Raw genomic sequence first — 24742 nt, 5'->3', positions numbered from 1 at the left:
CCCCCATCTTTATGTGTGGGACAGGGTAGGGTGAATCTGACAAGTGATGGAGAGGGGGGGGCTCAGCAGTTGGCATGATCAAGGGCTCTCTCTCTCTCTCACACACACACACACAGCGTCAGCACAATTTACACAGCCAGAAACAGACAATGATGTTTTGATGTAATGTTAGCACAACAAAGGAAAAGCATATAGCCTACATTACCGTGTACTGGAATTGTGGGCTGAGAGAAATGAGGGATGCACTGCAAACTGCCACAGACCCAAAACAACACTCCGCTTGCTACTGGTAGAGATCATACCACGCTCAGTCACTTAGGTCACTCGTTTTGCCCATTCTAAACGTTGGGGTTAACTAACAGAACCACCAGGGCTAGCTAACAGGACCACCAGGGTTAACTAACAGGACCACCAGGGCTAGCTAACAGGACCACCAGGGCTGACTAACAGGACCACCAGGGCTAGCTAACAGGACTACCAGGGCTAGCTAACAGGACCACCAGGGCTAGCTAACAGGACCACCAGGGTTAGCTAACAGAACCACCAGGGTTAGCTAACAGAACCACCAGGGTTAGCTAACAGAACCACCAGGGTTAACTAACAGAACCACCAGGGTTAACTAACAGAACCACCAGGGCTAGCTAACAGAACTACCAGGGATAGCTAACAGGACCACCAGGGCTAGCTAACAGGACCACCAGGGTTAACTAACAGGACCACCAGGGTTAACTAACAGGACCACCAGGGTTAACTAACAGGACCACCAGGGTTAGGGTTAACTAACAGAACCACCAGGGTTAACTAACAGGACCACCAGGGTTAACTAACAGGACCACCAGGGCTAGCTAACAGAACCACCAGGGTTGACTAACCGGACCACCAGGACTAGCTAACCGGACCACCAGGACTAGCTAACCGGACCACCAGGGTTAACTAACAGGACCACCAGGGTTAACTAACAGGACCACCAGGGTTAGCTAACAGGACCACCAGGGTTGGGTAAAAGGACCCCCAGGGTTGGGGTTAACTAACAGGAACCACCAGGGTTAGCTAACAGAACCACCAGGGTTAGCTAACAGGGCCACCAGGGTTAGCTAACAGAACCACCAGGGTTAACTAACAGAACCACCAGGGTAAGCTAAAAGGACCACCAGGGCTAGCTAACAGGACCATCAGGGTTAGCTAACAGGACCACCCGGGTTAGCTAACAGGACCACCAGGGTAAGCTAACAGGACCACCAGGGTTAGCTAACAGGAACCACCAGGGTTAAGACATCCAGGGTTAGTTAACAGGACCACCAGGGTTGGGTAACAGGACCACCAGGGTTAGGGTTAACTAACAGGAACCACCAGGGTTAGCTAACAGAACCACCAGGGTTAGCTAACAGGACCACCAGGGTTAGCTAACAGGGCCACCAGGGTTAGCTAACAGGACCACCCAGGTAAGCTAACAGGACCACCCGGGTTAACTAACAAGACCACCAGGGTTAACTAACAGGACCACCAGGGTTAACTAACAGGACCCCCAGGGTTAACAGGACCACCAGGGTTAGGGTTAGCTAACCGGACCACCAGGGTTAACTAACAGGACCACCAGGGTTAGCTAACAGGACCACCAGGGTTAACTAACAGGACCACCAGGGTTAACTAACAGGACCACCAGGGTTAGCTAACAGGACCACCAGGGTTAGCTAATAGGACCACCAGGGTTAGGGTTAGCTAACAGGACCACCAGGGATAGGGTTAACTAACAGGAACCACCAGGGTTAGCTAACAGAACCACCAGGGTTAGCTAACCGGACCACCAGGGTTAGCTAACCGGACCACCAGGGTTAACTAACAGGACCACCAGGGTTACCTAACAAAACCACCAGGGTTAACTAACAGGACCACCAGGGTTAGCTAACAGAACCACCAGGGTTAGCTAACTGGACCACCAGGGTTAACTAACAGGACCACCAGGATTAGCTAACAGGACCACCAGGGTTAGCTAACAGGACCACCAGGGTTAGCTAACAGGACCACCAGGGTTAGGGTTAGCTAACAGGACCACCAGGGTTAGGGTTAACTAACAGGAACCACCAGGGTTAAGACCACCAGGGTTAGCTAACAGGACCACCAGGGTTGGTTAAAAGGACCCCCAGGGTTGGGGTTAACTAACAGGAACCACCAGGGTTAGCTAACAGAGCCACCAGGGTTAGCTAACAGGGCCACCGGGGTTAGCTAACAGGGCCGCCGGGGTTAGCTAACAGGGCCACCAGGGTTAGGGTTAGTTAACAGGACCACCAGGGTTAACTAACAGGACCACCAGGGTTAGCTAACAGGACCACCAGGGTTAAGACATCCAGGGTTAGCTAACATAACCACCAGGGTTAGCTAACAGGACCACCAGGGTTAGCTAACAGGGCCACCAGGGTTAGCTAACCGGACCACCAGGGTTAACTAACAGGACCACCAGGGTTAGCTAACAGGACCACCAGGGTTAGCTAACAGGACCACCAGGGTTAGGGTTAGCTAACAGGACCACCAGGGTTAGGGTTAACTAACAGGAACCACCAGGGTTAAGACCACCAGGGTTAGCTAACAGGACCACCAGGGTTGGGTAAAAGGACCCCCAGGGTTGGGGTTAACTAACAGGAACCACCAGGGTTAGCTAACAGAACCACCAGGGTTAGCTAACAGGGCCATCGGGGTTAGCTAACAGGGCCACCAGGGTTAGCTAACAGAACCACCAGGGTTAGCTAACAGGGCCATCGGGGTTAGCTAACAGGGCCACCAGGGTTAGCTAACAGAACCACCAGGGTTAGCTAACAGAACCACCAGGGTTAACTAACAGAACCACCAGGGTAAGCTAACAGGACCACCAGGGTTAGCTAACAGGACCATCAGGGTTAGCTAACAGGAACACCCGGGTTAGCTAACAGGACCACCAGGGTTAACTAACAGGACCACCAGGGTATGCTAACAGGACCCCCAGGGTTGGGTAACAGGACCACCAGGGTTAGGGTTAACTAACAGGAACCACCAGGGTTAGCTAACAGCACCACCAGGGTTAGCTAACAGGACCACCAGGGTTAGCTAACAGGACCACCAGGGTTAACTAACAGGACCACCAGGGTATGCTAACAGGACCCCCAGGGTTGGGTAACAGGACCACCAGGGTTAGGGTTAACTAACAGGAACCACCAGGGTTAGCTAACAGCACCACCAGGGTTAGCTAACAGGACCACCAGGGTTAGCTAACATGGCCCCCAGGGTTAGCTAACAGGACCACCCGGGTTAGCTAACAGGACCACCCGGGTTAACTAACAAGACCAACCGGGTTAACTAACAGGACCACCAGGGTTAACAGGACCACCAGGGTTAGGGTTAGCTAACAGGACCACCAGAGTTAACTAACAGGACCACCAAGGTTAGGGTTAGCTAACACGACCACCAGGGTTAACTAACAGGACCACCAGGGTTAACAGGATCACAAGGGTTAGCTAACAGGACCACCAGGGTTAACTAACAGGACCACCAGGGTTAGGGTTAGCTAACACGACCACCAGGGTTAACTAACAGGACCACCAGGGTTAACTAACAGAACCACCAGGGTTAGCTAACAGGACCACCAGGGTTAGGGTTAGCTAACACAACCACCAGGGTTAGCTAACAGGACCACAAGGGTTAGCTAACAGGACCACCAGGGTTAACAGGATCACCAGGGTTAGCTAACAGGACCACCAGGGTTAGCTAACAGGAACACCAGGGTTAGCTAACAGGGCCACCAGGGTTAGCTAACAGGGCCACCAGGGTTAGCTAACAGGGCCACCAGGGTTAGCTAACAGGACCACCAAGGTTAGGGTTAGCTAACAGGACCACTAGGGTTAGCTAACATGACCACCAGGGTTAGCTAACAAGACCACCAAGGTTAGCTAACAAGACCACCAGGGTTAGGGTTAGCTAACAGGACCACCAGGGTTAGCTAACAGGACCACCAGGGTTAACTAACAGGACCACCAGGGTATGCTAACAGGACCCCCAGGGTTGGGTAACAGGACCACCAGGGTTAGGGTTAACTAACAGGAACCACCAGGGTTAGCTAACAGCACCACCAGGGTTAGCTAACAGGACCACCAGGGTTAGCTAACATGGCCCCCAGGGTTAGCTAACAGGACCACCCGGGTTAGCTAACAGGACCACCCGGGTTAGCTAACAGGACCACCCGGGTTAACTAACAAGACCAACCGGGTTAACTAACAGGACCACCAGGGTTAACAGGACCACCAGGGTTAGGGTTAGCTAACAGGACCACCAGAGTTAACTAACAGGACCACCAAGGTTAGGGTTAGCTAACACGACCACCAGGGTTAACTAACAGGACCACCAGGGTTAACAGGATCACAAGGGTTAGCTAACAGGACCACCAGGGTTAACTAACAGGACCACCAGGGTTAGGGTTAGCTAACACGACCACCAGGGTTAACTAACAGGACCACCAGGGTTAACTAACAGAACCACCAGGGTTAGCTAACAGGACCACCAGGGTTAGGGTTAGCTAACACAACCACCAGGGTTAGCTAACAGGACCACAAGGGTTAGCTAACAGGACCACCAGGGTTAACAGGATCACCAGGGTTAGCTAACAGGACCACCAGGGTTAGCTAACAGGAACACCAGGGTTAGCTAACAGGGCCACCAGGGTTAGCTAACAGGGCCACCAGGGTTAGCTAACAGGACCACCAAGGTTAGGGTTAGCTAACAGGACCACTAGGGTTAGCTAACATGACCACCAGGGTTAGCTAACAAGACCACCAAGGTTAGCTAACAAGACCACCAGGGTTAGGGTTAGCTAACAGGACCACCAGGGTTAGCTAACATGACCACCAGGGTTACCTAACATGACCACCAGGGTTAGCTAACAGGACCACCAGGGTTAACTAACCCTAGCTAACTAACCCTAACCCACTGTTCCCCTGAGCGAGGCAGTTTAACCCACTGTTCCCCTGAGCGAGGCAGTTTAACCCACTGTTCCCCTGAGCGAGGCAGTTTAACCCACTGTTCCCCTGAGCGAGGCAGTTTAACCCACTGTTCCCCTGAGCGAGGCAGTTTAACCCACTGTTCCCCTGAGCAAGGCAGTTTAACCCACTGTTCCCCTGAGCAAGGCAGTTTAACCCACTGTTCCCCTGAGCAAGGCAGTTTAACCCACTGTTCCCCTGAGCAAGGCAGTTTAACCCACTGTTCCCCTGAGCAAGGCAGTTAAACCCACTGTTCCCCTGAGCAAGGCAGTTAAACCCACTGTTCCCCTGAGCAAGGCAGTTAACCCACTGTTCCCCTGAACAAGGCAGTTAACCCACTGTTCCCCTGAACAAGGCAGTTAACCCACTGTTCCCCTGAACAAGGCAGTTAACCCACTGTTCCCCTGAGCAAGGCAGTTAACCCACTGTTCCCCTGAACAAGGCAGTTTAACCCACTGTTCCCCTGAGCAAGGCAGTTAAACCCACTGTTCCCCTGAGCAAGGCAGTTAAACCCACTGTTCCCCTGAGCAAGGCAGTTAAACCCACTGTTCCCCTGAGCAAGGCAGTTAACCCACTGTTCCCCTGAACAAGGCAGTTAACCCACTGTTCCCCTGAACAAGGCAGTTAACCCACTGTTCCCCTGAACAAGGCAGTTAACCCACTGTTCCCCTGAACAAGGCAGTTAACCCACTGTTCCCCTGAACAAGGCAGTTAACCCACTGTTCCCCTGAACAAGGCAGTTAACCCACTGTTCCCCTGAGCAAGGCAGTTAACCCACTGTTCCCCTGAACAAGGCAGTTAACCCACTGTTCCCCTGAACAAGGCAGTTAACCCACTGTTCCCCTGAGCAAGGCAGTTAACCCACTGTTCCCCTGAACAAGGCAGTTAACCCACTGTTCCCCTGAACAAGGCAGTTAACCCACTGTTCCCCTGAACTGGCTGAGCCACTGTTCCCCTGAACAAGGCAGTTAACCCACTGTTCCCCTGAACAAGGCAGTTAACCCACTGTTCCCCTGAACACAGAAGACGTGGATGTTGATTAAGGCAGCCCCCCACACCTCTTTGATTCAGAGAGGTTGGGTTAAATGAGGAAGACACATTTCAGGTGGACAACTGACTAGGTATCTCCATTTCACTAATAAATAATAATAATAATAATAATAATAATAAGCCAACAAATACTATAATTATGAACCAGAACAAATAGAATAAGGTTTCACCAACTCGGTTCATTATTAGGGGTTCAGCAACTAACGTAGCTGCTGAACCCGTAATGAACTCTTCAGCTTTCCCACAACACAGAAACACTGACAGGTGTGCAGGCGGAGTAAAACCAACTGGTCATATTCACACACACAAAGTTAGCTTTGAACTAGCTAGTTGACCACTTTATACTAGCTACGTAGCATTAAAACACACCAGAGCTGGTCTTTGATGCTAGTTAGTTCAGTTTGATGTGTATGGGGTGTGAGTTAGCCAAGTTCCCTGTGCAAACACCTGGAAGAATGTGAACTATTTTGTGTGCGGCATAGCAGCAAGTGCCGACATATCAATGTAAACTTCGCCAAACACGTCCAAAGAAACACTTTTTCACACGTCAACACAAGCTTACTTCCGACGTTTTAGTAATTCCCTGTAATGTTATGACTACAGGTGTCATGCTACAGGTGCCCAGCATGAACAAGTTAGTGGAACCGGGCAACACACGAACTAAACTCACATCAATGTCCCACAGCCGGTAGACAGAAAACACCTACCTCTCATAGACTGACACTTCTCTCTGTTAACCATCCGCTTGTAGAAATACAACTCATCCACATAGATGGTCCGTGTGGTGTTTACATAGGATGAATGACCGCCAGCGGGTCGAGTCGAGTCCCTGCCCACAAAACAACGTAGCTCCGTGGGTAGCTGTGCTTTCAGCTGCCGGGGTTGAGCTCCTGTAGGAAAAGTTTCCTAGGGTGAGTTGAGGTTGGACAGGACCCACAATGCAACACGTGGTAGAGGACAGGGGTGTTTTTAAAAGGGTCCGTGCTATTCTGGATCCTTGGGACGTCCCTAAACATTGAAGTTGACCTTTTACAATTGTTAAGGTGAGGGTTGTGTTTATGGTTAATGTTATGGTTGGTTTAGGGATGTGTCTAAACATTGAAGTTGACCTTTTACAATTGTTAAGGTGAGGGTTGTGTTTATGGTTAATGTTATGGTTGGTTTAGGGATGTGTCTAAACATTGAAATTGACCTTTTACAATTGTTAAGGTGAGGGTTGTGTTTATGGTTAATGTTATGGTTGGTTTAGGGATGTGTCTAAACATTGAAATTTACCTTTTACAATTGTTAAGTGAGGGTTGTGTTTATGGTTAATGTTATGGTTGGTTTAGGGATGTGTCTAAACATTGAAATTGACCTTTTACAATTGTTAAGTGAGGGTTGTGTTTATGGTTAATGTTATGGTTGGTTTAGGGATGTGTCTAAACATTGAAGTTGACCTTTTACAATTGTTAAGGTGAGGGTTGTGTTTATGGTTAATGTTATGGTTGGTTTAGGGATGTGTCTAAACATTGAAGTTGACCTTTTACAATTGTTAAGGTGAGGGTTGTGTTTATGGTTAGTGTAGGGACATCCCCAGGATTCCAGATAGGTGCAGTGAGGGAGAACTCATCAATTCTTGTGACTGAAAGATGGGTTGGGATGTTACGTAACAACACAGATGCGTGTGCAACTATGGGGCAAAATACAGACAGGGTTGGTTTATGATGTTGACAACAGCGGAAAATGAGTCCACCAGACTGGCACACATTCAACAAGGATATTCGTTAAAATCCGTCATGATTAATGTATTGTAACAGGCGGTCACTTAAGTCCGTTTTGGATATAATTGGCTGTTTTCGCTGCATAACATGTGGAAGTTGTCCCTTTTGAGGTTTAGAAGAAGTGACTGCTAAATGCTAACTCCCGTTTGTATGAGCTGGTTAGCATAGCCATAAATCAGTGGTGGTATTCAGTCGTTTTTAGCTGTAAAGCAGTTGATTGGTAACTCTTACATTAATTAAGGATCGTAGCCTTTTTCTTTCTTTCAATTTTCACCTAAAATGACATACCCAAATCTAACTGCCCTTAGCTCAGGACCTGAAGCAAGGATATTCATATTATTGATACCATTTGAAAGGAAGCACTTTGAAGTTTGTGGAAATGTGAAATGAATGTGGCAGAAAATAACACATTAGATCTGGTCAAATATAATACTAACCAAAAAAACATGCGTGTGTTTTTTCCATCTTTGAAATATGAGAGATGAAGGATCATTAGCTTATACACTAACTTTCACACATCTAGATGTCTGGGCAGGGTGGGTGTGGAGCCAGAGACAGAAGTGGGGTCAAACTGTAGACCCCAGTTCCTACATTTTAACATAAAAATGGATTCCATTTAACAATAGTCTAAATGTTGGCTCATTTTGCTGGGGGGGCAATGGGGAGATTCAGGATCTTTCCCCTCACGTGTTTCCATGGCAATTCCATTGTTTTGGTCAAGTTCAATGAACCTCTTTACAGCATCTATAGGCCATGTGGTATACCATCAACTAGAATGTGTTCTAACAGTGTTGGGGAACTTCTCTTTGAAACACTGAGGCATTGTGTTCTGGCTCGTCTCCCTCGGCAACCATGGAATGTAGATCCGGGCTCCTCCATTGTGTCCATGCATCAGGAAAGGATTCTTCACATTCTAGTCTAAACTAGCCAAGACCAACAACACTAATAAACAGACTATACAGCTACAAGCTGTGAGTGCAGTTACTAAGTGAATGGACTATACTAAACCTAGTTAAATGTCTTATCTGTGATTACATGTTTAGCCTACTTGGACACCGTTTTAAAAATGTTGATACGTTACAGCCTTATTCTACAATAGTATTATTCCCCCCTCATCAATCTACACACAATACCCCATAATGACAAAGAAAAAATAGGGTTTTAAAATTGTTTGCAAATTTATAAAATAAAAAAACAGAAATATCACATTTACATAATCTTTCAGACCCTTTCAGACAGAAGCACGTTTGGCAGCAATTACAGCCTCGATTATTCTTGGGTACGACGCTACAAGCTTGGCACACCTGTATTTGGGGAGTTTCTCCCATTCTTCTCTGCAGATCCTCTCAAGCTCTGTCAGGTTGGATGGGGAGCGTCACTGCACAGCTATTTTCAGATCTTTCCAGAGATGTTCGATCAGGTTCAAGTCCGGGCTCTGGCTGGGCCACTCAAGGACATTCAGAGACTTGTCCTGAAGCCACACCTGCATTGTCTTGGCTGTGTGCTTAGGGTCGTTGTCCTGTTGGAAGGTGAACCTTTGCCCCAATCTGAGGTCCTGAGCACTCTGGAGCAAGTTTTCATCAAGGATCTCTCTGTACTTTGCTCCGTTCATCTTTCCCTTGATCCTAACTAGTCTCCCAGTCCCTGCTGCTGAAAAACATCCCCACAGCATGATGCTGCCACCATGCTTCACCTTAGGGATGGTGCCAGGTTTCCTCCAGACGTGACGCTTGGTATTCAGGCCAAAGAGTTCAATCTTGGTTTCATCAGACCAGAGAATCTTGTTTTGCTCTGACACTCAAAAGTGATACCAGGATACACCTTCAAATCAAATAAAAGTTTATTGGTTGTGTTTCTAGTTAACAGTACAGTAATATCTAACGCCTGGTGGAAAGCTGACTGTACCAGGTTTTCCTCTAGGATTGTGGGTGGGCTTAGCTCCATCAGTACAGTAATATCTAACGCCTGGTGGAAAGCTGACTGTACCAGGTTTTCCTCTAGGATTGTGGGTGGGCTTAGCTCCATCAGTACAGTAATATCTAACGCCTGGTGGAAAGCTGACTGGACCAGGTTTTCCTCTAGGATTGTGGGTGGGCTTAGCTCCATCAGTACAGTAATATCTAACGCCTGGTGGAAAGCTGACTGTACCAGGTTTTCCTCTAGGATTGTGGGTGGGCTTAGCTCCATCAGTACAGTAATATCTAACGCCTGGTGGAAAGCTGACTGTACCAGGTTTTCCTCTAGGATTGTGGGTGGGCTTAGCTCCATCAGTACAGTAATATCTAACGCCTGGTGGAAAGCTGACTGGACCAGGTTTTCCTCTAGGATTGTGGGTGGGCTTAGCTCCATCAGTACAGTAATATCTAACGCCTGGTGGAAAGCTGACTGTACCAGGTTTTCCTCTAGGATTGTGGGTGGGCTTAGCTCCATCAGTACAGTAATATCTAACGCCTGGTGGAAAGCTGACTGTACCAGGTTTTCCTCTAGGATTGTGGGTGGGCTTAGCTCCATCAGTACAGTAATATCTAACGCCTGGTGGAAAGCTGACTGTACCAGGTTTTCCTCTAGGATTGTGGGTGGGCTTAGCTCCATCAGTACAGTAATATCTAACGCCTGGTGGAAAGCTGACTGTACCAGGTTTTCCTCTAGGATTGTGGGTGGGCTTAGCTCCATCAGTACAGTAATATCTAACGCCTGGTGGAAAGCTGACTGGACCAGGTTTTCCTCTAGGATTGTGGGTGGGCTTAGCTCCATCAGTACAGTAATATCTAACGCCTGGTGGAAAGCTGACTGTACCAGGTTTTCCTCTAGGATTGTGGGTGGGCTTAGCTCCATCAGTACAGTAATATCTAACGCCTGGTGGAAAGCTGACTGTACCAGGTTTTCCTCTAGGATTGTGGGTGGGCTTAGCTCCATCAGTACAGTAATATCTAACGCCTGGTGGAAAGCTGACTGTACCAGGTTTTCCTCTAGGATTGTGGGTGGGCTTAGCTCCATTACGTTTCTTCTTTATCCTGAAAAACTCCCCAGTCCTTAATGATGACAAGCATACCCATAACATGATACATATGATGGTGTGTATGGACAGTATATGAACTGAAAAGATGTGTACAGCAGTAGTTATAGCAAATCAAATTGTATTTGTCACATGCACCAAATACAACAGGTAACCTTACTGTGAAATGCTTACTTACAAGCCTTTTACCAATTAATGCAGTTCAAGAAATAGAGTTAAGAAATGATTGACTAAATAAACTGAATTTAAAAAATGTAATTAAAAGTCACAATAAAACAACAACAACGCTATATACAGGGAAAAGGGGTAATGTGACTATGCATAGATAATAAACAGCGAGTAGCAGCAGTGTAAAAACAAAGGGGGAGGGGGGATCAATGTAAATAGTCTGGGTGGCCATTGGATTAATTGTTCAGCCGCCGTATGCCTTGGGAGTAGAAGATGTTAAGGAGCCTTTTGGTCATAGACATGGCGCTCCGGTACCGCTTGCCGTGCGGTAGCAGAGGGAACAGTCTATGACTTGGGTGACTGGAGTCTTTGACAATTTTTGGAGCCTTCCTCTGACACCACCGATTATATAGGTCCTGGATGTCAGGAAGCTTGGCCTCAGTGATGTACTGGGCGGTACGCACTACCCTCTGTAGTGCCTTACGGTCAGACGCCGAGCAGTTGCCATACCAGGCGGTGATGCAACCGATCAGGATGCTCTCGATGGTGCAGCTGTAGAACGTTTTGAGGATCTGAGGACCCATGCCAAATCTTTTCAGTCTCCTGAGGGGGTAAAAGGTGTTGTCGTGCCCTCTTCACAACTGTCTTGGTGTGTTTGGACCGTGATAGTTCGTTGGTGATGTTAACTCTCAACCCGCTCCACTTCAGCCACGTCAATGATAATGGGAGCCTGTTCGTCCCTCCTTTTCCTGTAGTCCATGATCAGCTTTTTTGTCTTTCTCACATTGAGAGAGAGGTTGTTGTCCTGGTACCACACTGCCAGGTCTCTGACCTCTGACCTCCGACCTATAGGCTGTTTTATCGTCGGTGATCAGGCTGTTGTGTCGTGAGCAAACTTAATGATGGTGTTGGAGTCGTGCCTGGCCATGCAGTTGTAGGTGAACAGGGAGTACAGGAGTGGACTAAGCACGCACCCCTGAGGAGCCCCTGTGTTGAGGATCAGCGTGGCAGATGTGTTGTTGCCTACCCCTTACCACCTGGGGGCGGCTCATCAGGAAGTCCAGGATCCAGTTGCAGAGGGAGGTGTTTAGTCCCAGAGTCCTTAGCTTAGTGATGAGCTTCGTAGGCACTATGGTGTTGAACGCTGAGCTGTAGCCAATGAATAGCATTCTCACATAGGTGTTCCTTTTGTCCAGGTGGGAAAGGGCAGTGTGGAGTGCGATTGAGATTGCATCATCTGTGGATCTGTTGGGGCATTTTGCAAATTGGAGTGGTCCTAGGGTTTCTGGGATGATGGTGTTGATATGAGCCATGACCAGCCTTTCAAAACACTTCATGGCGACCGACGTGAGTGCTATGGGGCGGTAATCATTTAGGCAGGTTACCTTTGCTTTCTTGGGCACAGGGACGATGGTGGTCTGTTGGAAACATGTAGACATTACAGACAGAGTTGATCTGGTGAAGCCAGCTAGCTCTATATTATCTAGCTCTATATTATCTAGCTCTATATTATCCAGCTCTATATTATCCGTCTTGTCGTTCAGCCACGACTCGGTGAAACATAAGATATTACAGTTTTTAATGTCCCGTTTGGAAGGATAGTCTTAATCGTAGATCGTCCAGTTTGTTTTCCAATGATTGAACGTTGGCCAATAGGAATTCTTACAAGGCACCCCGCCCTCCTGCCCCTTTTCCTCCATATTTTCTTCATGCTGATGACAGGCATTTGGGCCTTGGTCTGGACAAAGCAGTATATCCTTCGCGTCGGACTCAATAAAGAAAAAGCCTTCATCCAATTCAAGGTGAGAAATCTCTGTTCTGACGTCCAGAAGCTCTTTTAGGTCATAAGAGACGGTAGCAGCAACATTATGTACAAAATAAGTTACAAACAATGTGAAAAAAACTAAATAGCACAGTTGTTTAGGAGCAGGTAAAACAGCAGCCATCCCCTCCGGAGTCACTATATATTTGTGATCTTTGTCACGGGCAGGTCTACTCTAAGTCTTTCTGCTACAGAGTAAAGTTTCCACTAGGTACAGATCTAGGATCAGCTTCCCTTCCCCCAATCCTTAGCGGAGGAAAATGCTAAACTGACCCAAGATCAGCATCTATGGGAAATTCACCCTACATCCAGGCTGCGTTCCAAAATTCAAACTTGTGTTCTGTTTAGAGCGTATAGCGAGTCTGGAAGACAACTGCTTTTTGTTACGTTGCGAATCCAAACCTACGAACGCGAAAGAACAAGTAATACTGGACGTTCTATAAGCGTACTTTATGAAGTCTGGGTGTATACTTTCTGTTCCCTTCGACGGGGAGGCTATCCCATAACACCTTGCGACACAGGAAAAATTCCCAAAACTTCAGAGTTAATGGAGGACTGAACAAACAACAAAAAATATTGTAAAATCAGCGGTGTCAATTGTGAAGACCTAGACAGTTTCTAAATCCTGAATAGGTGCACTTGCTAGCCAGCTAATGACAAATTCAGCAAATCGTTTTTAAAAGTGTGTTTTCAGGGACAGATGGCAGGACAAAACAGTCAGGCCCGACTGGTTTGGAGGTAAGACATTTTAAAACAACATGGCCGCTAGCTGTTCAATCTGGCTAATTATTTGTGAATTCTTACATGATCCGTCAATACATGCATGCAGTGCCTGTTTACTTAAAGTTAATTATCAATTAAAAGTAAATTGCTGACCACTTGATCAAGCCTATGAATATGCAAATCTGTTCACAAAACCATTGCAAAGCTAGTTGTCGTTCTCAGCAACTTGAACCAGCACTGAAATTTGAGTAGTGAGGTTCATTTCTCCTCCCCCTTTGGTCTTATGTTTCTGCTCTGAACTCTTCAGATTGAAGCACATCCCACCCCATCACCCAGACAGATGTAAACTGCTTGGGAATCTCCCGCCCACCAGGGAAATCATCCTATCACAGGGGTTTGTCAGGGAAACCACCCTATCACAGGAGGTTTGTCAGGAAAATCACCCTATCACAGGAGGTTTGTCAGGAAAATCACCCTATCACAGGAGGTTTGTCAGGAAAATCACCCTATCACAGGAGGTTTGTCAGGAAAATCACCCTATCACAGGAGTTTAGTCAGGGAAATCACCCTATCCTAGGAGTTTAGTCACGAAAATCACCCTATCCTAGGAGTTGTCAGGGAAATCACCCTATCACAGGAGGTTTGTCAGGAAAATCACCCTATCACAGGAGTTTAGTCAGGGAAATCACCCTATCCTAGGAGTTTAGTCAGGAAAATCACCCTATCCTGGGAGTTGTCAGGAAAATCCCACTATTCTAGGAGTTGTCAGTTTGTCCAGCAGTGTGTAGCATCACTATGTTAGAAGTAGATCCACATACTGTATGTTATTATCTATCATGTAGAATTGTCAGCTCCTTGTAACATACGAAACTCCTTCTAAAATACAGACGTGGGTGATTTCTGCCCCAGTGTACTGCACACCGGGCAGGGTTGTATTCCTGCCCAGCACAGTGTTCAACTATTCATCATCTACAATTTAGATCACAATTAGTTGAAGGAGGTGTTAGTGATGGGCTGGAACAACCTGTGGCTGACATGATTAAAATGTCCCTCGCGTACTGAACAAGCTTTAGAATGGTGAATGGTGAATCTCCTTGACGTCTCTCACTAGTGGATCCTAAAATGTTTATTCTATTCTTCTGAGCCATTTACTTTGTGTTCGTATTCTTATCTTTTATATTTTCTTATTGTTGTTTCATTGCTGAGAAGGAACCTGCAAGTAAGCATTTGGTTGGACTGTGTTCTAATGGACTGTGTTCCAATGGACTGTGTTCTAATGGACTGTGTTCTAATGGACTGTGATCTAATGGACTGTGTTCCAATGGACTGTGTTCTAATGGACTGTGTTCTAATGGACTGTGTTCTAATGGACTGTGTTCTAATGGACTGTGTTCTAATGGACTGTGATCTAATGGACTGTGTTCTAATGGACTGTGTTCTAATGGACTGTGTTCTAAGGATCCATGCAGATACAGGAAAACCAATAAATGAGTCAATATTTATTCAAAATGAGTGTTGACGTTTTCACACGGTTCTGGTTCTGAGGCTTGGTCATCTGGTTCTGAAGCTTGGTCATCTGGTTCTGAGGCTTGGTCATCTGGTTCTGAAGCTTGGTCATCTGGTTCTGAGGCTTGGTCATCTGGTTCTGAGGCTTGGTCATCTGGTTCTGAGGCTTGGTCATCTGGTTCTGAGGCTTGGTTCATCTGGTTCTGAGGCTTGGTTCATCTGGTTCTGAGGCTTGGTCATCTGGTTCTGAGGCTTGGTCATCTGGTTCTGAGGCTTGGTCATCTGGTTCTGAGTCTTGGTCATCTGGGGTCTGTAGTTCATCTGTCCAATCCCCTGCAAGGAGAGACAAAGGCATTAATAACATTACAATACTTTATTCATTTAATTTAAAATATTACTGTTTGATATGCATGCATATAATTATATTGTTCTCCTTAAATCACATGCCAGTGTTGGTTTTGTATCCAATGCATTGAAGTAGTCTAGGCCTTCTAATCTAGTTGTATTGTAATCATATCACCTATCTGTTATCGATGCATAAAGTGAGTATAAAAACAAGCCATCGTGAACGTCAGTGTCATTTAATAATATACATGGGTGTTATAATGTATCTCAAGCCTTCTCATCGGAAATAAAAACACAAGCCGTCCTAATGCAGTATCAGCTTCACAGTGACAAGTGGAAACCTGGGCAGTCTATCTGTATCAGTCTGTCTGTATCAGTCTGTCTGTATCAGTCTGTCTGTATCAGTCTGTCTGTATCAGTCTATCTGTATCAGTCTATCTGTATCAGTCTATCTGTATAAGTCTGTCTATTTGTCTCTGTCTATCTGTAGCAGTCTATCTGTATCAGTCTATCTGTATCTGTATAAGTCTGTCTATTTGTCTCTGTCTATCTGTATCAGTCTATCTGTATCAGTCTATCTGTATCTGTATCAGTCTATCTGTATCAGTCTATCTGTATCTGTATCAGTCTATCTGTATCAGTCTATCTGTATCTGTATAAGTCTATCTATTTGTCTCTGTCTATCTGTATCAGTCTATCTGTATCAGTCTATCTGTATCAGTCTATCTGTATCTGTATCAGTCTATCTGTATCTGTATCAGTCTATCTGTATCAGTCTATCTGTATCTGTATCAGTCTATCTGTATCAGTCTATCTGTATCAGTCTGTCTATTTGTCTCTGTCTATCTGTAGCAGTCTATCTGTATCAGTCTATCTGTATCTGTATAAGTCTGTATATTTGTCTCTGTCTATCTGTATCAGTCTATCTGTATCTGTATCAGTCTGTCTGTATCAGTCTGTCTGTATCAGTCTGTCTGTATCAGTCTGTCTGTATCAGTCTATCTGTATCTGTATCAGTCTATCTGTATCAGTCTGTCTGTATCTGTATCAGTCTATCTGTATCAGTCTATCTGTATCTGTATAAGTCTGTATATTTGTCTCTGTCTATCTGTATCAGTCTATCTGTATCTGTATCAGTCTATCTGTATCAGTCTGTCTGTATCAGTCTGTCTGTATCAGTCTATCGGTATCTGTATCAGTCTATCTGTATCTGTATAAGTCTGTCTATTTGTCTCTGTCTATCTGTAGCAGTCTATCTGTATCAGTCTATCTGTATCTGTATAAGTCTGTCTATTTGTCTCTGTCTATCTGTATCAGTCTATCTGTATCAGTATCAGTCTGTCTGTATCAGTCTGTCTGTATCAGTCTATCTGTATCAGTCTATCTGTATCTGTATCAGTCTATCTGTATCAGTCTATCTGTATCTGTATAAGTCTGTCTATCTGTAGCAGTCTATCTGTAGCAGTCTATCTGTATCTGTATAAGTCTGTCTATTTGTCTCTGTCTATCTGTATCAGTATCAGTCTATCTGTATCAGTCTATCTGTATCAGTCTGTCTGTATCTGTATCAGTCTATCTGTATCAGTCTATCTGTATCTGTATAAGTCTGTCTATTTGTCTCTGTCTATCTGTATCAGTCTATCTGTATCTGTATCAGTCTGTCTGTATCAGTCTGTCTGTATCAGTCTGTCTGTATCAGTCTGTCTGTATCAGTCTATCTGTATCTGTATCAGTCTATCTGTATCTGTATCAGTCTATCTGTATCAGTCTGTCTGTATCTGTATCAGTCTATCTGTATCTGTAAAAGTCTGTCTATTTGTCTCTGTCTATCTGTATCAGTCTATCTGTATCTGTATAAGTCTGTCTATTTGTCTCTGTCTATCAGTGTCAGTCTATCTGTATCAGTATCAGTCTGTCTGTATCAGTCTGTCTGTATCAGTCTATCTGTATCTGTATCAGTCTATCTGTATCAGTATATCTGTATCAGTCTGTCTGTATCTGTATCAGTCTATCTGTATCAGTCTATCTGTATCTGTATAAGTCTGTCTATTTGTCTCTGTCTATCTGTAGCAGTCTATCTGTATCAGTCTATCTGTATCTGTATAAGTCTGTCTATTTGTCTCTGTCTATCTGTATCAGTCTATCTGTATCAGTCTCTGTATCAGTCTATCTGTATCAGTCTATCTGTATCTGTATCAGTCTATCTGTATCTGTATAAGTCTGTCTATTTGTCTCTGTCTATCTGTATCAGTCTCTGTATCAGTCTATCTGTATCAGTCTATCTGTATCAGTCTATCTGTATCAGTCTATCTGTATCTGTATCAGTCTATCTGTATCTGTATCAGTCTATCTGTATCAGTCTATCTGTATCTGTATCAGTCTATCTGTATCTGTATCAGTCTATCTGTATCAGTCTGTCTATTTGTCTCTGTCTATCTGTAGCAGTCTATCTGTATCAGTCTATCTGTATCTGTATAAGTCTGTATATTTGTCTCTGTCTATCTGTATCAGTCTATCTGTATCTGTATCAGTCTATCTGTATCAGTCTGTCTGTATCAGTCTATCTGTATCTGTATCAGTCTATCTGTATCAGTCTATCTGTATCTGTATAAGTCTGTCTATTTGTCTCTGTCTATCTGTAGCAGTCTATCTGTATCAGTCTATCTGTATCTGTATAAGTCTGTCTATTTGTCTCTGTCTATCTGTATCAGTCTATCTGTATCAGTCTATCTGTATCAGTCTCTGTATCTGTATCAGTCTATCTGTATCAGTCTATCTGTATCTGTATCAGTCTATCTGTATCAGTCTATCTGTATCTGTATAAGTCTGTCTATTTGTCTCTGTCTATCTGTATCAGTCTCTGTATCAGTCTATCTGTATCAGTCTATCTGTATCAGTCTATCTGTATCAGTCTATCTGTATCTGTATCAGTCTATCTGTATCTGTATCAGTCTATCTGTATCAGTCTATCTGTATCTGTATCAGTCTATCTGTATCTGTATCAGTCTATCTGTATCAGTCTGTCTATTTGTCTCTGTCTATCTGTAGCAGTCTATCTGTATCAGTCTATCTGTATCTGTATAAGTCTGTATATTTGTCTCTGTCTATCTGTATCAGTCTATCTGTATCTGTATCAGTCTGTCTGTATCAGTCTGTCTGTATCAGTCTATCTGTATCTGTATCAGTCTATCTGTATCAGTCTATCTGTATCTGTATAAGTCTGTCTATTTGTCTCTGTCTATCTGTAGCAGTCTATCTGTATCAGTCTATCTGTATCTGTATAAGTCTGTCTATTTGTCTCTGTCTATCTGTATCAGTCTATCTGTATCAGTCTCTGTATCTGTATCAGTCTATCTGTATCTGTATCAGTCTATCTGTATCTGTATCAGTCTATCTGTATCAGTCTATCTGTATCTGTATCAGTCTATCTGTATCAGTCTCTGTATCTGTATCAGTCTATCTGTATCAGTCTATCTGTATCTGTATCAGTCTATCTGTATCAGTCTATCTGTATCTGTATAAGTCTGTCTATTTGTCTCTGTCTATCTGTATCAGTCTCTGTATCAGTCTATCTGTATCTGTATCAGTCTATCTGTATCTGTATCAGTCTATCTGTATCAGTCTCTGTATCTGTATCAGTCTATCTGTATCTGTATCAGTCTATCTGTATCTGTATCAGTCTATCTGTATCAGTCTATCTGTATCTGTATCAGTCTATCTGTATCAGTCTCTGTATCTGTATCAGTCTATCTGTATCAGTCTATCTGTATCAGTCTATCTGTATCTGTATCAGTCTATCTGTATCAGTCTATCTGTATCTGTATAAGTCTGTCTATTTGTCTCTGTCTATCTGTATCAGTCTCTGTATCAGTCTATCTGTATCTGTATCAGTCTATCTGTATCTGTATCAGTCTATCTGTATCAGTCTCTGTATCTGTATCAGTCTATCTGTATCTGTATCAGTCTCTGTATCTGTATCAGTCTATCTGTATCTGTATCAGTCTATCTGTATCTGTATCAGTCTATCTGTATCAGTCTCTGTATCTGTATCAGTCTATCTGTATCAGTCTATCTGTATCAGTCTATCTGTATCTGTATCAGTCTATCTGTATCAGTCTGTCTATTTGTCTCTGTCTATCTGTAGCAGTCTATCTGTATCAGTCTATCTGTATCTGTATAAGTCTGTATATCTGTCTCTGTCTATCTGTATCAGTCTATCTGTATCTGTATCAGTCTATCTGTATCAGTCTGTCTGTATCAGTCTGTCTGTATCAGTCTGTCTGTATCAGTCTATCTGTATCTGTATCAGTCTATCTGTATCAGTCTATCTGTATCTGTATAAGTCTGTCTATTTGTCTCTGTCTATCTGTAGCAGTCTATCTGTATCTGTATAAGTCTGTATATTTGTCTCTGTCTATCTGTATCAGTCTATCTGTATCTGTATCAGTCTGTCTGTATCAGTCTATCTGTATCAGTCTATCTGTATCTGTATAAGTCTGTCTATTTGTCTCTGTCTATCTGTATCAGTCTATCTGTATCAGTCTATCTGTATCAGTCTATCTGTATCTGTATAAGTCTGTCTATTTGTCTCTGTCTATCTGTAGCAGTCTAACTGTATCAGTCTATCTGTATCTGTATAAGTCTGTATATTTGTCTCTGTCTATCTGTATCAGTCTATCTGTATCAGTATCAGTCTGTCTGTATCAGTCTGTCTGTATCAGTCTATCTGTATCAGTCTATCTGTATAAGTCTGTCTATCTGTAGCAGTCTATCTGTATCAGTCTATCTGTATCTGTATAAGTCTGTCTATTTGTCTCTGTCTATCTGTAGCAGTCTATCTGTATCAGTATCAGTCTATCTGTATCTGTATAAGTCTGTCTATTTGTCTCTGTCTATCTGTAGCAGTCTATCTGTATCAGTCTATCTGTATCTGTATAAGTCTGTATATTTGTCTCTGTCTATCTGTATCAGTCTATCTGTATCTGTATCAGTCTGTCTGTATCAGTCTGTCTGTATCAGTCTGTCTGTATCAGTCTATCTGTATCTGTATCAGTCTATCTGTATCTGTATCAGTCTATCTGTATCAGTCTGTCTGTATCTGTATCAGTCTATCTGTATCTGTAAAAGTCTGTCTATTTGTCTCTGTCTATCTGTATCTGTATAAGTCTGTCTATTTGTCTCTGTCTATCTGTATCAGTCTATCTGTATCAGTATCAGTCTGTCTGTATCAGTCTGTCTGTATCAGTCTGTCTGTATCAGTCTATCTGTATCTGTATCAGTCTATCTGTATCTGTAAAAGTCTGTCTATTTGTCTCTGTCTATCTGTATCTGTATAAGTCTGTCTATTTGTCTCTGTCTATCTGTATCAGTCTATCTGTATCAGTATCAGTCTGTCTGTATCAGTCTGTCTGTATCAGTCTGTCTGTATCAGTCTATCTGTATCTGTATCAGTCTATCTGTATCAGTCTATCTGTATCTGTATCAGTCTATCTGTATCAGTCTATCTGTATCTGTATAAGTCTGTCTATCTGTAGCAGTCTATCTGTAGCAGTCTATCTGTATCAGTCTATCTGTATCTGTATAAGTCTGTCTATTTGTCTCTGTCTATCTGTATCAGTCTATCTGTATCAGTATCAGTCTATCTGTATCAGTCTATCTGTATCAGTCTATCTGTATCAGTCTATCTGTATCAGTCTGTCTGTATCTGTATAAGTCTGTCTATTTGTCTCTGTGTATCTGTAGCAGTCTATCTGTATCAGTCTATCTGTATCTGTATAAGTCTGTCTATTTGTCTCTGTCTATCTGTAGCAGTATATCTGTATCTGTATAAGTCTATCTGTATAAGTCTGTCTGTGTCAGTCTGTCTTTTTGTATCTGCCTCTGTGCATCTGCCTCTGTGCATCTGCCCTTGGATGTGCTGAGGTCCAGGTTACCGGGTCGTGGTGACAGGTTGTCATGGTGACAGGGTCTTGGTGGTCAAGGTGTAGTCATGGTAACGGCTTGGTTCAATCTGTCCTTGAAGGTGGGTTTGGAGGTCGGGATTGTGGTGACTGGGCCACCGCCAGGGTCGTGGTGTTGAGGGTTTTGTGGGGGGGGGGGGGGGGTCTATCTGTCCTGAGGAGATGCAGATGCTCGTGATCTGGGGGGGGGTCGGTCCTCTACATATCCTTGACGGTACGTAAGTCAGTAGTAACCATAGGAGGTCCGTGGTCAGGGGATAGTTCAAGGGTCATGGGCAGGAGGATTGGGGGTCTACCTATCCTTGGCGGTGCGGAGGTCGGTGGTAACAGGGTCGTGCTGGATGGTCTGGTGCAGCATGAGGGCCAGGAGACCTGCTCTATTGGTCATGGCTGTTCGGACGTTCCTCTCCTGCTCAAAGAGCTCGTCCAGCTTGTACCACTGGACAAGAGGAGAGGGGACGAAGAAGAGGGGACGAAAGAGAGGACAAGAGGAGAAGGGACGAAGGAGAGGACAAGCGGAGAGGGGACGAAGGAGAGGACAAGAGGAGAGGGGACGAAGGAGAGGACAAGAGGAGAGGGGACGAAGGAGAGGGGACGAAGGAGAGGGGACGAAGGAGAGGACAAGAGGAGAGGGGACGAAGGAGAGGGGACGAAGGAGAGGACAAGAGGAGAGAGGACGAAGGAGAGGACAAGAGGAGAGGGGACGAAGGAGAGGGGACGAAGGAGAGGACAAGTGGAGAGGGGACGAAGGAGAGGGGACGAAGGAGAGGGGATGAAGGAGAGGGGACGAAGGAGAGGACAAGTGGAGAGGGGACGAAGGAGAGGGGACGAAGGAGAGGACAAGAGGAGAGGGGACGAAGGAGAGGACAAGAGGAGAGGGGACGAAGGAGAGGACAAGAGGAGAGGGGACGAAGGAGAGGGGACGAAGGAGAGGACAAGTGGAGAGGGGACGAAGGAGAGGGGACGAAGGAGAGGACAAGAGGAGAAGGGACGAAGGAGAGGACAAGCGGAGAGGGGACGAAGGAGAGGACAAGAGGAGAGGGGACGAAGGAGAGGACAAGAGGAGAGGGGACGAAGGAGAGGGGACGAAGGAGAGGGGACGAAGGAGAGGACAAGTGGAGAGGGGACGAAGGAGAGGGGACGAAGGAGAGGACAAGAGGATAGGGGACGAAGGAGAGGACAAGAGGAGAGGGGACGAAGAAGAGGACAAGAGGAGAGGGGACGAAGGAGAGGGGGCGAAGGAGAGGACAAGAGGAGAGGGGACGAAGGAGAGGACAAGAGGAGAGGGGACGAAGGAGAGGACAAGTCATATGAGAGAATGGCTACTTACTTAAACAGTTAACATGATGACTAAAAAGAGCCTGAAATGTGGACTACATAGAGACTGACTTAACGTAACCTAGCTATATGATTATTATGACACTGACCACTCGGACTCTCTCCAGGTCCACCTCAGCCCTCCTCAGTTTCTCCCAGCAGTAATGCTTGTTACACTTGCGCTTCGACACCCGGCAGTACTCTCCTGTGGGCTGGAAGACGTCTCTCACCAGGGGACAGCCACACACCTCGTCCACAGTAACCTGGAAGGAGACAGGGCTCAGGTGGGAGGGACCACTGAAACATAACGGTCGTGGAGTCATAATGTGTTATTGAACTGAATAAAAATGGCGTATATTGTTATGAAGATTGTGTAGGATCAAGGCTTATAAATAGATGAGGTGAGAGAAACCTACCTTGGGTTCTAAACCTACCTTGGGTTCTAAATCTACCTTGGGTTCTAAACCTACCTTGGGTTCTAAACCTACCTTGGAGTCTAAACCTACCTTGGGTTCTAAACCTACCTTGGGTTCTAAACCTGCCTAGGAGTCTAAACCTGCCTAGGAGTCTAAACCTACCTTGGGTTCTAAACCTACCTTGGGTTCTAAACCTGCCTAGGAGTCTAAACCTGCCTAGGAGTCTAAACCTACCTAGGAGTCTAAACCTACTTTGGAGTCTAAACCTACCTAGGAGTCTAAACCTACCTAGGAGTCTAAACCTACTTTGGAGTCTAAACCTACCTTGGAGTCTAAACCTACCTAGGAGTCTAAACCTACCTAGGAGTCTAAACCTACTTTGGAGTCTAAACCTACCTTAGGGTCTAAACCTACCTTAGGGTCTAAACCTACCTTAGGGTCTAAACCTACCTAGGAGTCTAAACCTACCTTGTGGTCTCTAGAGTGTTCAGGACACAACACCTGCAGTCTCTTACAGTAGGTTTTACTCTGAGGGTTGCTATGACAGCTATTAATGTGTTATGAAGGGTATGTGTAGGTTGTTATACGTCTACCTTAGGGTCTAAACCTACCTTAGGGTCTAAACCTACCTTAGGGTCTAAACCTACCTTGGGTTCTAAACCTACCTTAGGGTCTAAACCTACCTTAGGGTCTAAACCTACCTTAGGGTCTAAACCTACCTTAGGGTCTAAACCTACCTTGGAGTCTAAACCTACCTTGGGTTCTAAACCTACCTTAGGGTCTAAACCTACCTTGGAGTCTAAACCTACCTTGGGTTCTAAACCTACCTTGGGTTCTAAACCTACCTTGGAGTCTAAACCTACCTTAGGGTCTAAACCTACCTTGGGTTCTAAACCTACCTTGGAGTCTAAACCTACCTTGGGTTCTAAATCTACCTTGGAGTCTAAACCTACCTTAGGGTCTAAACCTACCTTGGGTTCTAAACCTACCTTAGGGTCTAAACCTACCTTGGGTTCTAAACCTACCTTGGGGTCTAAACCTACCTTAGGGTCTAAACCTACCTTGGGTTCTAAACCTACCTTGGAGTCTAAACCTACCTTAGGGTCTAAACCTACCTTGGAGTCTAAACCTACCTTGGGTTCTAAACCTACCTTAGGGTCTAAACCTACCTTAGGGTCTAAACCTACCTTGGAGTCTAATCCTACCTTAGGGTCTAAACCTACCTTAGGGTCTAAACCTACCTTGGGTTCTAAACCTACCTTGGGTTCTAAACCTACCTTAGGGTCTAAACCTACCGTAGGGTCTAAACCTACCTTAGGGTCTAAACCTACCTTAGGGTCTAAACCTACCTTAGGGTCTAAACCTACCTTAGGGTCTAAACCTACCTTAGGGTCTAAACCTACCTTAGGGTCTAAACCTACCTTAGGGTCTAAACCTACCTTGGGTTCTAAACCTACCTTAGGGTCTAAACCTACCTTGGGTTCTAAACCTACCTTAGGGTCTAAACCTACCTTGGGTTCTAAACCTACCTAGGAGTCTAAACCTACCTAGGAGTCTAAACCTACCTAGGAGTCTAAACCTACCTAGGAGTCTAAACCTACCTAGGAGTCTAAACCTACCTTAGGGTCTAAACCTACCTTGGGTTCTAAACCTACC

The 24742-nt window shown here is 45.0% G+C and overlaps 2 protein-coding genes across 2 annotated transcripts in view; both read right to left on the bottom strand.

Moving 5' to 3' along the window:
* Positions 1-6884, bottom strand: part of LOC139369011 (plexin-B3-like) — a 279425-nt gene extending 272541 nt beyond the window's left edge. Inside the window, exon 1 of the mRNA XM_071108578.1 lies at positions 6758-6884. The gene's annotated coding sequence lies outside the window, so the exon portion shown is untranslated. The remainder of the gene's footprint in view (positions 1-6757) is intronic.
* Positions 6885-15068: 8184 nt separating this feature from the next.
* LOC139367798 (CXXC-type zinc finger protein 1-like) overlaps positions 15069-24742 on the bottom strand; it is a 42579-nt gene continuing 32905 nt past the window's right edge. Inside the window, exons 13-15 of the mRNA XM_071106133.1 lie at positions 22781-22933; positions 21650-21792; positions 15069-15381 (exon numbers count right to left, since the gene is read on the bottom strand). Coding sequence (XP_070962234.1) covers positions 15366-15381; positions 21650-21792; positions 22781-22933 — 312 coding nt within the window. The 3' untranslated portion in view covers positions 15069-15365. The remainder of the gene's footprint in view (positions 15382-21649; positions 21793-22780; positions 22934-24742) is intronic.

This window comes from Oncorhynchus clarkii, chromosome 16, assembly GCF_045791955.1.
Source record: "Oncorhynchus clarkii lewisi isolate Uvic-CL-2024 chromosome 16, UVic_Ocla_1.0, whole genome shotgun sequence".
NCBI lineage: Eukaryota > Metazoa > Chordata > Actinopteri > Salmoniformes > Salmonidae > Oncorhynchus > Oncorhynchus clarkii.
The sequence above is the reverse complement of the archived record's forward strand: the minus strand, read 5'-3'. Positions and strand labels throughout refer to the sequence as shown.